This window comes from Rhamphochromis sp. 'chilingali' (genome assembly GCF_963969265.1).
Source record: "Rhamphochromis sp. 'chilingali' genome assembly, chromosome: 2".
NCBI lineage: Eukaryota > Metazoa > Chordata > Actinopteri > Cichliformes > Cichlidae > Rhamphochromis > Rhamphochromis sp. 'chilingali'.
In genome coordinates this window covers 10,338,141-10,357,160 of record NC_137930.1, presented here as the reverse complement: position 1 = coordinate 10,357,160, position 19,020 = coordinate 10,338,141, and the positions used below count along the sequence as shown (strand labels likewise).

General features: G+C 40.5%; 1 protein-coding gene across 1 annotated transcript in view; it reads left to right on the top strand.

The window, feature by feature from the left end:
* jph3b (junctophilin 3b) overlaps positions 1 to 19,020 on the top strand; it is a 56,034-nt gene that overhangs the window by 19,208 nt on the left and 17,806 nt on the right. The window contains exons 2-4 of the mRNA XM_080874892.1: positions 735 to 1,221; positions 2,399 to 2,764; positions 17,845 to 17,969. Of these exons, the coding sequence (XP_080731018.1) occupies positions 735 to 1,221; positions 2,399 to 2,764; positions 17,845 to 17,969 (978 nt within the window). The remainder of the gene's footprint in view (positions 1 to 734; positions 1,222 to 2,398; positions 2,765 to 17,844; positions 17,970 to 19,020) is intronic.

Genomic DNA, 19,020 nt, shown 5'->3' with positions numbered 1-19,020 from the left:
TAAAGCCTGAATTGTGAAATTGTTGCCAGAAAATTTAAAGTTAAATTTAAAGTTTTTGAAAATTAAGCATTTATTCAGGCAATTAAAAACAATCAATTAAATATTAATGTGCTTAAATTCGTTTTAATCTTTTTATCATATTTGCTACATCCCACATTTTTTGCAATGTATTGATTAAAATTTATCGTTTATGTAAGTTTTGACAAAAATTAGGCGTTAAGGGGTTAAATCCCTTATTTAGACAGTCTCAGGTGGATGAGGCCTCGGGGATCTCAGTCTCAGACATTATGTTAACAACAAACTCTATGGGGATTTAACTTGAGCTGCCCTACACCCGTATAACAACTGCAGTTTAACACTTTTGTGTTGACGACAGGTATTTCTAGGCAGCACCTTTTGGCACATTTTAATTAATGCGACTGTAAGTATTTTGCATAACAGCTGACTGAAATGATCACTTGTGAAATCCCTCATTTAACCCATAAAGAAATCCATTTTCTTCCCGTTTTTGAATTCATTATGTATCTGACTCTGTAGCTGTGGGAACTATAGTGTCAGTCGACACAGTAAAGGTGTACAAATTAATCATTATGTGCGAATTATTATCACTTCATGACTTTCATTAATGCCATAAAGCACTGATTGTTGTCAGTGGTTGGGATTTTGTTGTTTGTTTATGCATCTCCATGTGATCTTGATCAGGTCTAATCAGTGTTTTCTTCTTTCCCCCTCAGGAACATTTCAGGGTCAGTGGGTTGGCGGGATGCGTCATGGCTACGGAGTTCGTCAGAGCGTCCCTTACGGTATGGCAGCCGTTATCCGCTCCCCGCTTCGTACCTCCATAAACTCTCTCCGTTCCGGTTCAGAGCACAGCAATGGGACAGCTCTGCTGGACCGGACTGGGGCAATGGTTCCTGGACCTCCCCCCCTTCCCGGCACGCTGACCACCAGCGTCTCCATGTGCAGCACAGGCAGCAGCGGCAGCAGCCCCGCGGTGTCTCGGGGAGGTTTTGTGCTGACAGCGCACAGCGAGGCTGAGCTGCTGAAGGGGAAAAGGAAGGGCGGGCTTTTTCGAAGATCCATCCTGTCAGGTCTCAAGCTGAGGAAGTCAGAGTCCAGGAGCTCTTTGGCCTCCCAGAGGTCTAAACAGAGCTCATTCAGGAGTGAAGCTGGCATGAGTACCGTGTCCTCTGCTGCATCTGATATCAACTCTACCATCAGGTAATGGCACGTGGACAATAGAGGTGGTAGGTTTGGGCTGCTGCAGGATACCAGATATAAAAGACCCACAAAGACCTTTTTGCACATATAGTTTTCATCCAAATTTGGGGCAATCTGCCAAACCTTTTGTTCTCAAACATAATTTTTCATTAGTTTGAAGCCTGTTTCACGCTGTATACTAGGGCACCAGTTTAGCTCACTGGCTGAGCAGGTATGCATATGCCTTATGACTAAAACGCAGCAGACTGGGTTCAAGTCTAACCTGCAGCCCTTTCCTGTCTACTCCACACTGTTTAACTATCAAATGAAGGCAAAAAGCCCCAAAATAAACCTTAGAAATCCAGCATACTGTGTTGGTTAACTAAAACTGATCCTTCCTTGACCAGTTCCACAGTAATCATACTGATACCCATCATCGTTGTCATGTTTTAGTTATGCAATCTAATATATTTATCCCTGAAAAGTTCAAATTTACTGTAAAAGTCAGACATTTAACACTCTAAGAAATTCTGGCAGGATTTTAACTCAACAGCAATGTTTACTTGAAAAGTATGTCAATCAAACATGAGTCTATCCACCAAAAATCATACAAATAACACCACCTACTGTGGTCTCCTTTCTTGATTCACGCAAGAGGAAGTCTAGCTTTGAAAGATTGTGACTGGAATGACTTTGGAACGTGGTTAGTCCAACGTGGTGAGTCAGATATCAACTCTGTGGCAGGGTAGTGGAATGACGTACTATGAAGTGACCGGTCCTTCATTTGGAGGACAGGGATTCAAGGAAAAAACAAACACCCATTCTTCTTAAGTGCCTTTAAATGGATTGGCATGCATTCCAAAGGAGACTATAGGTCAAAGGACAGTATGTTGGTCCACTGGACCGGTGCCTGAGGAGAAGTTTAATGCCAGTTTCATTCATTGTGTGAACTTCAGCTTCTTAATCTGGCTTAGATGTTACATGGAAGTGCTTGGCGTCAAACTCCAGGTATGCTGGATTGAGCCGGCTTATTTTGACTTGAGTCGCCACCTCGTAACCTAATGGCTGGCAGTAGTAGATATTCTTAATATAGTCACCGTGGCACAGAAGTCTGGCTCTGGCTGTTTCATTTCAACATTTTATGATCCTTCCATGATTGATTATTTACTATTTTAATGTAACCTTTCACCCTTTCCAGCCTTGGAGATGCAGACACAGAGCTGACAGTCGCTGAAGACGATGTGGACGCCACAGCAACAGAGACCTACTGCGGGGAGTGGAAGAACGACAAGCGGACCGGATTCGGCGTGAGTCGGCGGTCCGATGGGCTGCAGTACGAAGGGGAGTGGCTCAGCAACAAGCGGCACGGCTATGGCTGCACCACGTTTCCTGATGGCACAAAAGAGGAAGGGAAGTACAAGCAGAACATCCTGGTGAGCGGCAAGAGGAAGAACCTGATCCCCCTCCGAGCCAGTAAGATCAGGGAGAAGGTGGACCGAGCCGTGGAGGGAGCGCAGAAGGCAGCAGATATCGCCCGGCAAAAGGCTGAGATTGCTCTTTCCAGGTAGGGAATTATAGGCGCGATACCTTTTAATGAAGTCATGTTCTAGGTCCTGGTTAATTTAAAATTCAAGTTGTTTGAAGCTGGCACAGTTCATCTGAAAAAAAGTGCTTTTAAAGTCATTTTTTATGTTATACACCAATCAGAATTTAGTGATACTTAAATCAACAGATGATGCCAGGTGTGGGGTTGCTTTAAGGCCACTGCTAATCAAATCTCACCCACACAGCCCTGATCAGGCAATTTCTCTAAGTGTTAATAAAAAAACGATAAATAAATAGTCATTAAGGGAAATTCCCCCCTAACTTCATAATTTGTCGTTTTTTTATGTTATAGAGCAAATCCAAGAGCCTGAGATTGTAATTTGCTTTGCTTTTCTGACCTTCCTCATATTTACAGCTCTGCAGTAATCATCAGCAATAAGGCTAATAGCATATTTCTTGAAGTGTTAGCATATTTACTAAAAATGTTGTTGTGAATTTTTTCTCATCTAAAGGCAAAGAAAAACTATTATCTGTTATACTATGCTGCATTTCTGTTAGCAGAGGATGCTAACCAAAAATCAGAGAATTTCGTCCCACTCTTCTTCACAATGTTGCTTTAAATTTGTTGCTGTTCGTTTATGCACAGCTCTCCTGAAATCCTGCCAGAGCCTTTAATAAGGTTGAGGTCTGGACATTGACTGGGTCATTACAGCGACTTGATTCTTTTTTCCTTTTCAGTCATTGTGTTGTAGATTTGCTGCTGTGCTTGGATGTTGCGTGATGCAGTTTTGGCCAACATAGATTAACAACAGATTAGAATACTTTGAAGACAGAGGAGTTGGTGGCTGCAAGACGAAGTCCAAATCATCAGCCCTCCACCACCGTGCTGACAGCTGGTGTGAGGAGTTTGTTCAGATAAGCTGTGTTGGGTTTTTGCCAAATGTCGTGCTGTGCATTATGGTCAGACGTCTCCACAGAAGTCTTGATGCAACTTTGCAAGCCTGAGCTGTGCTGCCGTGTTCTTTTCAGAGAGAAGAGGCTTTCTTCTGGGAGCTCTTCCAAACAAGCCGTATTTGTTCAGTCTTTTTCTTATTTTCCTGTCACAAATTTCACATGGCCTGTAAGATGTAGCTCTTGGGTTTTTCGTCGTTTATCTGAATGTTGCACGGTCTGAAGTTGTTGTGATGACCATAACTGGAAAGATTTTGTAATTGTGTTAATACACACCTGAACTGAATGCTCGGGACCAGCAAACTGCCAAAATTTCTGCTTTTACAGAGTTGCTCACACTTTCTGATAATCAGTTATTTAAATGAATCTGATTAGCAGCACCTGGCTGCTACTTACTCTCTCTTGAATCCTTTAGAAGCAGTAAACTCGCACCTCACAGGACGTGTAATGTTTAAAACGATTAATATGATACTATTATAAAATGGTTCCCATAGTTTAAACAACTTGTCCATTATATTGCCTCAATGCTTTTATCCTCTTTATTAAGTCAGCTTACTAGGTACATCAATTTAAACATGTTCATAGCAAAACTGTGTTTCCAGGTTCTGGCACGTCTTTAATAAATGAACAAGTTTTACCTGGGGTGAGTCAGAACCCCCAAGGAAGATGGCAGTGCCAGGGCTGCATCTCAAAAGCCCAGGCATCAACATGTTTATATCCACGGGGTGCTGTTATGTGTTAATCCATCTTAAAACAGCTGTTTTTCCGTCTTTCACCTGTCCATCCTCTGCTTAAAAACAATTGCTGATGGCTTTGTTTTACCATGTAATTGAGATCAGTGACATATTAAAAATAATATTCAGGTTAAGGTGAAATTAGGGTTACAGAATGATTGAAATTGGCAAGCCAAACAAGCCCATCTGGAGCTGTTAAGACTCTGATAAAGCTGTTCTGCTGAATGGAGATGAGAGCTGATTCTCATTAAAACTGAGTTCATTCAGCTAAAACAATGAGAGCAGTCTGTCTGATGATGTTAATGGGCTTGCCCTGACCTTCTTTACAGCTGCAAGAAACTTTTGGACAGCAATATAGAACAATTTTTGTTTTTTTATTTGTTTTGTTTTGTTTTTTTACAGCTAAGGACTCAAAACAGAAAGTAATTAGCTGTCCTGGGACCTGAAGCCACAGATACACATTGATACTCTTGTCAAGTGGGGACTCATCAGAAGTAGGCCCATGGCCTAGTTTGTGTCCAGACCTTGTTGTTTCGAGGATCCAGGGTATGGCTACAGTACCTCTGGTGGTGACAAAGCTGCTGCTTTTAAACTCTTTCTGTAGAGCTTAGACAGGAAGGAAATAACAGGTACCAAGGAAAAAACTGGAATACAAATGAAAAAAAAAAAAAAAGCCATTACGAGATGAAACTCTTTAAATTCTTTTAAAAAACATGAAGTTGTTAAATTCCTGATCAGGCAACTCAAACTCAAACATCTCCATGTAGATCTCTTGCCACCTGTAGCATCTATGTTATGAAAAGTCCTGCTGTGATTTTGGAGATTTAGCATCGACTTGGTACCAAAGTGTGACATCCCATGTAAAGAGAGAGAGGGGTTCTGCATCTGTGCATTTATGCACATATATCTAAGTGACATAAATTTTGTCAGCTGGCTAAGTATGTGCTGTCTTTCATGAACTCCACATGCAGAATTTGACACTGCACGGACGGCCTGCACAGCAGAGGCGCCGTTATTTGTGTAACAGATTTCACACCCTTCGTACTGTTTCTGATTTGTTCACACTGTTTTCTTTTTGATTTTTTTTTCATGTCATTGAGCCAAACACAGAAAAGCAAACTAGCTCTTGTTCTTGCAGCCAGAAGTTGCCTTCATGCTTTCTGGAGCACATGGTCGAAACGCTTGAACGTATTAGAGAGGAGCGGACCCAAAGATGGCACCTGCTCGCTTAAACACACACATGAGTCCCTATATTAATGTGTCTGATCTTCTGGCCCCACTCACATTAACCTGCCTAACATTGTGATGACTTAAGAAATTTAAGGCTCAGTTTGTAGGTTTTGTGTTTGTTTGTTTATTATAAAATGGAATGCATTAAAGTGCTTTGGAGGACTACTGGTAAAACTTAAAGCTTCGATTTAAAGGCTTAGCCAGATTCTGCTCTATATCTGTGAGATAAGTGTTTAGTGTGTGCAAGTTGACTATTTTGAGTTAAGATATTTTTCCCAACACAAGAACACAGGAGCAGTGAATTGGCTAATAAAAATGTCTGAATCTTCCTGGATTTTAAACCTAGTAATCAGTTATAACATCCTCCAACTTCTGTTTCTAATCTTAAAGGTTTGAATGTGGGTCATAAAATAATTTATATATAATCCATACATTTTTTGGGGCTGTGGATCATTGTCCTCTCTCAGTTTTGGTTGTGCTTCACCCAAATATGAAGATCTGAACTTTGGCTCTGTCTGTGACTTTGTGTTTACATGCTTTGTTGTCATGTTAGTATTGTATAGCTACAGATCACGCCTTTTCTTCTGTACAACAGATACTGAAGAGTGTGATTAGAAACAGCTGGCTGCAGAGTGACAACAGTGTCAGTCAGCGTGTGAAGCAGCTGTCTGAGCTGTTTTTTTTCTGATTAGCAGTTGACCTTGGAGCAGATCAATAATGCAGTAATGTTTTGCACTCTGTTAATGATGTACAGCATATACGTTTAGGAGCAGATCGCCAATTTTCCGCAAGATGTCAAGTTGCTTTCTGAGATGGATGAGCTCGTTAAAATGGAAATATTGAAAACACCAGAGGGTGTCAAAGAAATGATGTGAGGTGGGACGAAGAGAAAAAGGCATAATAAAGTGAGAGAAAAAACCCATTAGAAGTGAGGGCAGATTTCCGCATTATGCCAACAACACTGGCAGAGCGCCTGAAAGAGCAGAGAGGCTGAATTACTCTCTCACAGACTAACCTGCTCTTGCTTATAAGCTTACCTGTGTAGATCGTGAATGAAGCTGCTGAACATGTCTGTGTTTGTAGAGTGCATGCATGAGGAGCTGAATAAGTAAAGATCCAATCCTATTAGTCCTGCTGACGGTCTTCCGCTGAGGGCAGTGTGACCACAGCGAGCTACAGCTGCTCAACTAATTCCTCTCACACTGTTGAGAAGTCACGTACATAGAAGAAAGAAAAACAAATTAAAGGTAGCAAACACATCAGCCGCTCGGTTTCTTATATTATGATGACAATATATTTGCATTCGTAGTGACTTGTAGGCTTTTTACAGCACAGGCCAAAACATCATACTGTAGGTTGGCTCACATAGTTTCCATGGTTTCATCTTTCTTGTGAGAACTACTTTATGAATTTAACTGTGCTTAAATGCTCAACTTGACAGAGACCATTTTTTAAAATAAAAAATAAAAAAGTGCATTAGTTTGCTGTAGTAGCTAGTTGAGTTATGGGTGAGTAACTTTTGCTTCCAGTTTACCTGTCGATGCTAAATTAGGCTTCAGATTGTGGACCTTTCTCTGGACACAGACTGATACATCTGGGTCACTCTGTAAAACACTGAAAGTGCTGACTTTTGGTTTTAAAGGCATAAAAATCCCTTCAGTTCACTAAATAGTCATATTAGTTATTGGTGTTCAAATAAACAAAGTTTATTCATCTAATATTCAGTGTTTATCTCAGTCACCGTATTTAAAATATATCTAGAATATATTTATTTAAAACTTTATTTTAAATTTCATAAAATATCTGCCACACAGAATGACGTCAGTGGTGCGACTTTTACTTTGAAATAATGAAGTTTTTCTCGCTTTCAGAGGTCATTACATTCCAATTTTAAGCCTAGTGTCTTCCTTCATTTTTAATAAAATGCTGACTTATTTAACAATTTAACTTAAATTTCATTATTGGTATAATTCATTTCATACTCGCAGGGTTTCCTGGTTTATATCTGTTCTTTCCTCGTCACCATTTAATTCTGTGTTTTGCACCAGTTTCATTTTTACTCTTTCTGAACTCTTTTTAAAAATATATATATATTCTAGGTCGCATATTCTGTTCTTTGTTGCAGTCATACCTCAGTTTTTATATGTTTATCCAAAATACAACCTAAAATCTTATCCTAAGTCTCTAACATAACATGAAATGTAGCTGTGTGGTTGGAAACGGTGCTTTGCAGCTTGATCTTGCAGGTCTAAGACACAAAATATGGAATAAAGACTAATGCCGTAAAAGTTAAGCTAATGAATGCTGAGTTAAATTGTGCTTGAATATTTGGAAGGCAAGAGCTCATGCACAAGTGGGTAGGCCTGAATTATTTTTGAGGAGGGACGGAGTGTCCTTGTTTAAAGTAGGGTGCCACTTTATGCATGCTTAAAGCAGATAAACCCAGATCTTGACACAAACAATATTTAAATGAAATTTTTGCATGATAGCAGTTGGAACAAAACCGAAACTAGGCATCCGTATCAATATAAATAGTTTTGCAATGTGTGCTGGGATTTTGAGTTAAATGCAAACTACGGTATTGCAGGCGTTTGGGCATATCTTTACTTAAAATTAGATTAATGGTAGTGGCCAGTCTGTAGCTTGTGTCATGGTTGTGTTTAAGAAACAAACTGGTAGAGTGTTTTCCTTCTGAGCTGCAACTGTCTTCTTAGACACATCTTCATGTAGCTTTAATCTGTGCTGTGTTGTGTTTATTGAAGCCCAAGTGTGACCACAAAACTAGCAATCTAGGTGGTGCCCGTGGACAACTGCTTTGTTTTTCCAACATTCTGCAGGTTTTTGCTGTCTCTTGCTGTTGAGTTTCATCTATTAAAACTGCTACGTAGGACACCTGTGTGTGAACTTAAATATGTCATGGTCCTGGGCCATGTTGGCCCAGTATTCTTAGTTTCTTGTATTTTTGTATTTCGTTCCTTATTTAGGCCATGTTTCCTGAGTTGTCCTGTTGTGTTGTTCCCTAAGTGTTTTCCCTTCGTGACTCTTACCCCCTGTGTGCCCGTCTGTGTATTTATGAGCCCTCGTCTCTCTTTGTGTTTATTCCATGTTTCCCCTGCCCGTTATGGCTGTGTTCTTCCTGTGCTCTCTCTCTCCCCTCCTGTCTGAACCCCCATGTACTTCCTGTTTTACTTTGTGATTCCCGCACCTGTATTTGTTTGTTTCAACTATCTGAAAAAACTCATGTAAGGTCTTCTGAATGGGTTTCATCAGATAGGGCATCTGGCATAAAACAATCACAAATGCGGAGTTACCTGCTGTGGTGACCCCCAGCTGAAAGTAGCTTTACTACCGCATTAGCAAAAATAATGTCTGTAGACTGTGGGACGATTGGCGATCCCATTGCCTTTGAAATGGTTGCTTCAAAGGAACCAGGTCTGTGACCTCTTGCAGTCAATTGCTGCCTTCAAAATGACTTTGATGTATCAAGATAGCAATAACAAGTCAAGAAGAAGGAAAACGTCTGCTAACAGTTTGGGATTGAATGGACTGAAGTTGGCAAAAAACTGATAAATTTGTGAAAATCATAAATCGGTTGCTTCTAGACTCTGCTTACAATCAGAGTCCAGTCTGAGCTGTAACAATACAATTTTATTTATATAGCACATTTAAAACCAAAGGTATACCTAAGTGCTTCACAATAATGCAATAAGAACGGCTCCATAATTTAGTGATTTACGCATTGACATGGCTTTTAAAGGGTTCCTTGTTTAAGTTCAGCTGGAGATGATCTCGGGGTTGCATCACCGTGGCAGCCCCTTAGAACCTCATAGATGTTATACGGGGATTCAAAGATTCCTCCACAAAATGGGACGTAGTTTCATCAGGATGACAATGTAACTGCAAAATGGCACTGGCACTTAATATTCAATTTAATTCATTTTAATTTATGTATCTGCCACCAAATCACAACAGGAGTAACCTCTACAGCTACAATAGCAGAGAGAAAACTCCAACAATCAAACCACCCCCTTTGAGCAAGCACTTGGCAACAGTGGGAAGGAAAAACTCCCTTTTAACAGAAAGAAACCGCTGGCAGAACCAAGCTCAGCTATGTGCTATGACCAGATAAGGATTGTGGGGGAAAGTATATATAAATGAATATAGGAGTATAATGAGAGTACAATCAGTTGAATCAAGCAGTCATTCTGAGTCGAAGAACTGTTTGACTGCCTTGAGATCAAAAACAGTTGATGCAAATACTTGTAATTGGACTGCAAAATAAATCCAATGCAATCACTGGGCAACAACCGATTTTTCCTAGTCATAAGGAGGTTGTTGTTCTATTTTTACTCTAGCGTGATTGAGTGTTTCCACTGTTACAAAGCCCACAGTCCACAATAGGAAGGGCAGTGTTGGCACAAACACACCTGAAATCCCAGACTCATCTGGAACCAGTTTTTTACCTTTAGGTTTTACTTTCTGATTACTTTCATTCTTACTCACAGTTTGGTTATGTTTGGCCCAGGAAATTACACAGAGAGGTAAACATGTGTATGAAAGAACCATTTTCTAGTAAACATGTAGAAGCTTATACAAGTAAGGCATTTTAAAATCACTTATTCACACATAACTGGCACATAGGTGCAAAACTGTGGGGGGGTTCTTTGGTTTGCTGATTTGTTGTCAAAGCTGTGGGCAAGATGTGCCAGCTCAAGGGCAGTAAGGGGCAACAATATGACAATAAACCCCTCTGAAAGCATGGATTTGTAAACATATCATCCTGAGTTGGGTCATTAAAAGATCATGATGTCAATTGATTGCGTTGTTAGTGAATGCTCCAACCTAATTCAGGATGTATTAAGCATTTAATGTTGTTTCCACAGAAGCATAAATATATATATATTTATGCTTCTGTGGAAACAAAATGGTAAAGTCCAATTTATTAGTATAGTACGTTTATTTTGGCCTGTTTTTCATCATTTAACATCAGGGTTCTGAGACTGGAGCATGAAGTTGTCGGCATATTGCTGAGGTAACATGCAGATTTTACTCATTTGATGAGTAACAAAGTGGTGATGCTTTAAATATTTGCTCAGAGCAGGTTGCTGATTTAGGATAACGGCACAACTTTACTTGCCCAGAATAACCTAACTGTACATACAGTTTTAGCCTGGCCTAGCTCTCCGCTCTCCTACACACACACACACACACACACACACACACACACACACACACACACACACACACACACACACACACACACACACACAGAAATGTCTAACCCAGATTCGGGCAGCAATGTAGCACAGCACAGAACAGCCTCTCTGTATGTATGTGTGTGTGTGCGTCCCAGAACAGAACAGCAGGGTATTTCCTTGTGGAACACCAGGAGAAACCCTGAGAGGTGAAACAGTCACAGGATAATTGCTTCAGTTCTCTTTGAGCAAAATGAAAGCACAATGTGTGAGGATTTGTGGCCCTTTTTCGTCGATTTCTTGCTGTGTGTATGTGCGTCTAAAATTGTCCATAGGCTGAGTTTGAATGTACATCCTACTTGTTCCTAAAGGCAGGGCAGCAAGCAGTGAGGTCAGGGGTCAGGTTTATCTCCTGAAGAGAATCCAACAGCTGGTAGAAATTCAGGGTCAGCTGTCCACGTGCCTGATGTTACAGTAAATCCCAGATTTGTTTATATGTGTGAGTGTGTGTGTGTGTGTGTGTGTGTGCGATACCAAGCTCATGTGCCCTGATTACTGCTGTCACATGTGCTGATGTAACTGATTTCTCATCAGGCTACCTGTGATTAGTCAGTACCAGATAAACACACCAGTGACTCACTGTGTCACAGGACTCCAGTCGCTGAAGTTCTGTGACCTCGTTTCATTGGTAAGCCTAAAGTTCAGCACAGAGACACACACACACACACACATTGAGTTTCCATCACTTCACAGGGCGTTACACTGACTTACATTCATTTGCCGGTGATTTATTCTAACTTTAATCCAAAACTGTATTTCATACTGTGTACTCCAGTATTTACACTTACTATTGTGAGCATGATTATATGAAGTACTGGGGCTTTGCAGTCACACGACAGCTTAACCGCATGAGTTTAGCCTCTCTCTACCAATTTGGATGTGTGACAATATAGAGTCAAATAAATAAGGCCTAGACACTGCCTGTGACTACTCGGCAAGCACCAGTCACAAGGGAATAATGCGCATTTCCTGGCAAGTCGTTGCTAAAGGCTGATAAGAGCTGCTTTGAAACGGTCACACAGGCCTAGAGACGAGTGACCTCCTGGAAACCACTGGTCTCTGTTTCTGGTTGGCGTGTTTTAAGGCTTTTAAAGCTGTTTTACTCCAGCTCAGCTAGTAGCTAGCAAGCATTTGCAGACAAGTTGACATCTTCTGTGCAAAGTGTGGAAATCCCAATGCCGTAAAAGCATGCCTGGATAGAAAAAACCCACAGTGGAACACTAAAAGTTATGGATTGGCCTCCATACGTGGAAGTTTAGGAACAGAAATATCCCAACTGAGACACAGCGGAAGTGTCCATGCTGAAATTGACAGATTTACCTTATGGGGGCTTGTTTTTGTTGGAGTCCCGGCACTGTTTAGACAGATTTATATCCCCACAACATGAGTAATACAGACACACACACTATTAGCAGTGATGCAAACCGGAAAGCTTTGTGAGATATGAATCATCCTCATCATCATCAACTGGTTCAGAGCGATGACAGAGATGATGGAGGAGCTTAGAGCGTGAGCCCCGGATTAGACTTTCTCTTCCTGTCTCTTTCCTAACCTCATCTCATTGCACTTTGTTGTCTTCCTCCGTATCTCCTGCATCGCTCTGTTTTCATTCTCCTCATGTCCCCTGTCCTATTATTTCGCCTGTCCTTTTGGCCTTGATATCCCTGCTCATTTAGTGTCCTCTGAATGTGTCACGTTTTAAGCATCAATGCGGCTTTCTCAAAGTGTGCCGTCAGTTAAGGAACATTTAGAAGGTGTCTCCGAGATGTAAGTTAGATGTGGGGGTGGGGATTGTATGAATATACAATATTTTATTAAGCCTTATTTCTTTCTTTTAGGGATCTATTTTAGCACTACTGTGCACAGCAGGTGCTCTACACAACCTCTGTGGTGCAGATACTGTATCTGTAGTAGCCATCATACGTTTTGAGAAACTTGCTTTTTTGTTCCCTAGCAACAGCCCCAAACCCAAAGATTTGCTGTCTGGCATTAAGTCAGGCCACCGGTTTGTTTCAGATCATAGACTGTATACAAATGATGAATGTAGACAGGTTTAGACAGGTCCATGTTTACAAAGTGAAGCCGATGCTGAAATGGCTTTAAAATTTGTTCTTTTTTAACACCAGCAGGGGGCGACTCCTCCGGCTGCAACAAGAAGTTTATTTATATAGACGTGTATTAGGAAATATATCTACTTCTCATGCAATATGTGACCTCAGTAAAAACTTTCTTGATTAATTTATTGTCTCAAATGCTAATTTGAAGTCTTACAGTATGATGTTAAATAGGTGATATATGAGGATAAGCTTTCAGGCTGGCCTCTGTTGTGATTGTCACTAACACGTGAGCACAGTTTTCCTTGCTTTCTCAGCAGAGTTATTGTCAGTTTTGTTGTTGCTGTGTTTTATTAACACATTGTTTGTTCATCCATTTTCTTCCACTTATCCAATTCAGGCCTACAGGGTGGAGTGCTGGAACCTATCGCCACTTTCAAAAGCTGAAAGGCAGAGTACACCCTGAACAGATCACCAGTCTATTGTAGGGTTAACACACAGAGGCAGACAGCCATTCACACTCACATTTACACATACTTCAAGTTTATGGCAAGCTGCCCCTAATTATTTTTCATTGTATTTATTTTTTTATGTGGTGTTTGCATGTTGTCCCTGTTCTTGTGCAGACTGCTTCCACCTACAGTCCAAAGACATGCATGGATTGGGTTAACTGACAATTCTGAATGGGCCACAGGTATGAATGGGAGTGTGAATGATTGTCCGACTTGCTCATTTTGGTCATCCTTTTATTTTGATATCTCAAATTTTACTTTGAAATCTGGAACTGCGGTCAGCTACGTTTCCCAACAGCACAACAAAACCTTTGGTATCCTATTTATTTTTATTTTCTTAACTGAGCTTTGAATATGATAAGACTATGATAGTACTAAAATCCAGGTCTGCATAAAAATATAGCAGCAACAGTGCTAGCTTGTTTCCTCCTGTCCACTCCTGCCATGACTAGGATACCACTGGTTATCCTCCTTCCCACAATTAACCCGACAGTGATTTGGTAACGTCGAATATGTAACATCTTTTAACTCAATCTTTCTTTCAGTCTCACACCAATCTTCTTCACTCTCCATCCTCACACTGTACCTGTCCTTTGTCCTCCTTCCCTCCTCCTCATCACCTCCCTCCAGCTCTGCTTCCTTTCCTCTCCTCTTCCTGCCCTCCATCTGTAGCTCTTTTTTTTCGTCTTCTCTTGGACAGGATGCTGTGTTGTATAATCGAGCCCTCTTTGAAAAGGCAGCTCCTTTCTCTCCAGGCAGTTGATTCATCCAGAAACAGGTTGTTCCCTGGGAAGACGGGAGCAGGACAGGAAGTTGTGGAGGAAAGGATGACACAGAATTAGACAGAGAGACTTTTTTAAGAGTGGGCTTGTGTGTTCGTGACATTTAAACCACATGAAGATTTTTTTATTTATTAAAAAAGCACTATCCTTGATTATGCTGTGTAAATTAAGGAAACAGTCTTTTCCCTTTCTTTATACCTCACCTCCCTTACAACCAGGAGGCGTGCACTCACATGGTGGTGTTGTGTATGCTGTGAGCCTGACACAGTGGATGCTGGCAGAGAGTCCACAGAGGGGAAAAGAGAAACAGAGAGGCCGAGAAGAAAAAATCAATAGCCATCGACATGCAACACTGCATCAAGACTGTTACTGCCCAGAGAGGGAAAAGGGATGGATGGAGACGCTTTTGTAGACGAGTGGAGAGCCCTTGGATAGACAGAGGAAGATAGGTGAATGGAAATATAGAGATGATGGGGAGAGGAGGGTTGTAATTGAGAGAAAAGATCTATTTGATATTACCAGAGAGAAAGAAAAGAGGGTGGGACAAGAGGTACATGAAAAGGGGTTTGTTATAAAGAAGGCAGGGGCAATTAGAGAGAGGCAAAAAGAAAAATGAGGAATAACAGAAAGAGTGAGAGAGTGGTTTTAAAAAGGAGACTGAAAAAGAGGCTGTTAGTGAGATGAAGGGGATGTGAAAAGCCTGACAGCCTGAGAGGCAGTGAGATGAATTATTTTGTGATAGTAAACACATTTTCAAGCAGAAGATTACAGCGCCTGTAAACAGATGAATGCATGCTATCTCATCATATTGTGGCTCTGTAGTAATTGTCCCTCCGCAGCTTCTGTTTGAGGTATCATGTAATATGCTGATGCCTGCGCGTGTTTGTCACCTTCTGGCTCAGGTGTCTTTTATGAAAGAGATTCCATATAAACACAAAATGAATAATGCCGGTTCTGTTAATAAGAATACCCCAGAATAAATGCTTTATATGGGCACAGCAGTGATGTGATTGATGTAGGTGTGTTAGTCAAGCTTCCATAATGACAGGAAAAATGTTATTATACAACCAAAGCATTATGACCTTTTCTCCAGTTGTGTTTTTTTTGGCATTCATAAATTTTCTCCTACTTAGACGTAATTTCTGCACAGAGTAAAAATGACAAAAATCACCTGCTTGGCTCTGAGACGCTCTATTATGCTCATTTACACCTCAGTTTATTTATTTATTTATTCAATTCTTGGACTTTACTAGAGGTGCTGTGCATGATTCACATCTCAAAAAGTAATCATTGATTGTCTTATACTGCAGCACTTCAGTTCATTCACTCTCTAAAATTAATCGTTTAGCTTCTCTTCTTTAAAGCACAGCCTTTAAGCCTGCTTTCTTCTGAGCAAAGCAAAATGTTTTAATAGCAGGTGGGTGGAGCTTCTGTGGTTATAGCTGATGCCAACAGTAGGAAAATAAACTGCCTGGAACTGAATATTTGGCTCAGAGAGATACTTAAGATAAGATAAGATAAAACTTTATTAATCCCTCAGGTGGGTTCCTCTGGGAAATTGTACATACACTGACCTCACTTTCTAAACTTTATCCATGTTTAATATGAACATTTGTTGCCTTGGAAACCCAGATAACCCACCTTCTCTGGGGGAAAATACCCATACAGCCAAGGTATGCAGAATAGCATTTCTTTTAATGCAAGATATGTCAAAGTGGCAGAAGCAAAGTAACTACAGAGGGCAAGGCCTTACTGAATGGTTTGTTGAATATGAAAAACGTATCAGTCTTATGTTGTGACTTTCTTGGTTATCAGATTTCAAACCACTCAAATAGTTATAGTAGGTTTTGGACATGCGTGTCAGACAGCGCTTTCTGCCATTTAAAGCACTAAATGAAGTTCTTTTTTTTTTAAAGAGTGGTGTAAATCCCTCCATTGGATTTCCAGGAAGGTACAGAATCAGTAAAAATGTGCCGTGATGCTGTGATGCCCAATATGACTGCTGTTGGCTTTTTCTGCTAGTTTGAGAAACAGTCAGCCAAAAAGGTTGCTCACAGTGTCTTCGCTTTTTATATAATGAGCTAGATACTTAGCAATGTTTATTTAAAAAAAATCTATTAAAGGGAGTCCCTGTTTAGAATAACTGTGACAATAAACAGATTTTAACCTTCCTTTTAACTATGCAAGTGTTCAAGCTACTACAGTGCGACATCACCCTTTGGGCTACAAACACCGGGATCTAATTAATGGAGCAAAGTTGGTGTGTTCTGTAGGTGCTGTGTGAATAAGCCGGGGCTCAGCCACAAATACCCCTGTATCAGTGAAAAACTGAAACACTGTGGAGCATTGTTGGCACTTTTATTGTTCGAAAGGTCAGTTTCTAATGACTTTTTTAAAATTACAGTATTTTTGGACAGTGGTTTTTCTTTTATTCTATTCTTTTCCTTATCTCCCTCTAATGTACTGCACTGTTTTATATTCCCTATTTTTAGACATGTATAGCTAAAAACTCCTACTTAACACTGTTCTACAAACTTTTTATAAAAATAAAAGAATTATAGCCTCAACTGTGTCTATTTGTACGCACAGTTGAAGCCATAAGTGCAAAAGCCCCACCCACTCTCTGGTCAAACCTTCTTCTTGCAATGGTCTGCCAATCATAATATGGTTGATTGAAGGAAGGGGAAAGGAGACACAATTGATTATTCCAGCTAGTGGATGAGCTGAGGAGATGCACCAGAGGATCAAGGATTATTTTTGTGGCTCGATTTCCTCAGTGTGTGGTTTTTTTGGGGTTTTTTTGTCCTGTCTCTCTCCCCTAACCCCCAACCGGTTGTGGCAGATGGCCATTCCTCCCTGAGCCTGGTTCTGTTTGAGCTTTCTTCCTGTTGAAAGGGAGTTTTTCCTTCCCGCTGTCACCAAGTGCTTGTTCAAAGGAGGTGGTTTGATTGTTGGGGTTTCACTGTATTGTTGTAGAGTCTTTACTGTCCAAAATAAAGTACCTTGAGGTGACTGCTGTTGTGATTTGGTGCTATATAAAAATAGAACTGAATTAAATTGAAATTTTGAGCTGTAGTTCATGCAAATGTGCTCTAGTATAGTCCAAGCATGAAAACGTGAAACTGGAAATGAGCAGAATAGGTCCCCCTTAAAGATTAAAGATTAAAGTTGGCCTTTTGTGCTGTATTCATTTATGTTAAACTGGTATGTTTTAAAATAGATTTTAAGATTTTATTGACTGACTTTAAAGGGTTTTCATGAACCATATACACCAGAATGTAGTGAAGGGAACAATGGTTACAGTCAGGGCTGAGTGGGCTGAGTCAGTTACTATATTTAAGTTTCATATTTCAATATATTTTTAGGGGAAAAACATTCCTGATTTTTTTAAATACATTTCCCAAACCGTTTCTCTCTCTTTTACTTTTACTATGGTTTAGCTGTCCTCATATGCGTTTTTTTCAAATGTTTGCTTCATTTAGTTGCTGCTGTCAAAATGCTCAGCAACAGAAAATTTGCTCAGAAAATTTGTAATATGCTATATAAATTAAAGTTATTATTTTTACTATTCTGTGTTTCAGGACGGCTCACGCACAGGGTAAAGCTGAGGCGGCGGTAGCAGCAGCTCAGAAGGCCCAGGAAGAGAGTCGCATCGCGAGGGTCACTGCCAAGCAGTTCTCCCCTTCTTTCCAGCACCCAGGAAATGGTGGGCAACCATACATGCACTGATTAAAAATTTTATATATAGCACATGTTCATATCCGTCTCTATAGAGATCCAGAAACCAAGCCAAGCAGGCAGCAATACGTAAGCATACACCCCGAACACACAAAACACATCAAGAGCTGTGTGTGTGGTAAAGGTCAACGCCAACCACCCTCCAGCTTTGCGGTTCTGCAACTGTCACTCATACCTGTAGAACGCTGCAGGTAGCCTACACAGTCCAACATGCAGCGTGACACACACGCACACAGTGACTTCATGCCGTGCGCTGTACACACACACGGAGCTGAGATGACAGTGATTGTTCTTTTGCCGTCAATTCTGCTCGTCTGCTTCTTCGCACAGCTAAAAAAAAACCTCACACACACAGAGTTGTGAGAGCATCTTTGTCAACAAGCATCAGCGCTGACATTTTGCAGGATGTTTGTTTTGATAACCTGTTTTGATAATCATCATCTACCTTACTGTTGCCGCCTCTTCTGCTTTCTGACAAAAAATAAAGGACTGTATAGAAAGATGTAAAGGTGGAATGGATGAGAAGATCGATTATGGAAGGATCTTTACACTTCTTCTCCTCCCAGTTTAATTTTTGTAAATGTTTTTTTAAACAGGCTTATAAAAAATCAGTGAGATGGCTTGTGTTTTTATACTTGACATATTTTTTTTTTATTTGGAAGGCATTGCCAGGCAACTTTGGCGCCATGTAGCTGATTTGTTAATGTTAATCAAGTGGACTTTGAGTGGAGGGAAACTGCTGCAGTGCACAAGTCCTTCAGCAGACACAGAACTCCCTACTGTGCTTTGTTCACTGTTTACGTAACAGTTTCAGAAAAACATGGAGAGTAGCTAGAATATTCACAATTTACCGTGTGATATTTTTTTAAGTTTATTTATTTATTTATTTTTGTAAAAGTCTCAAAAACTCACAAAAACTGTATGTATCAAATGTGATACACTAGCCATAAACCCGGCATGCTTGTGCGTGGCTTGTCCGTAGTTGCTGTGCCCATGTTGTAGCTATTTACTGTCAGAAG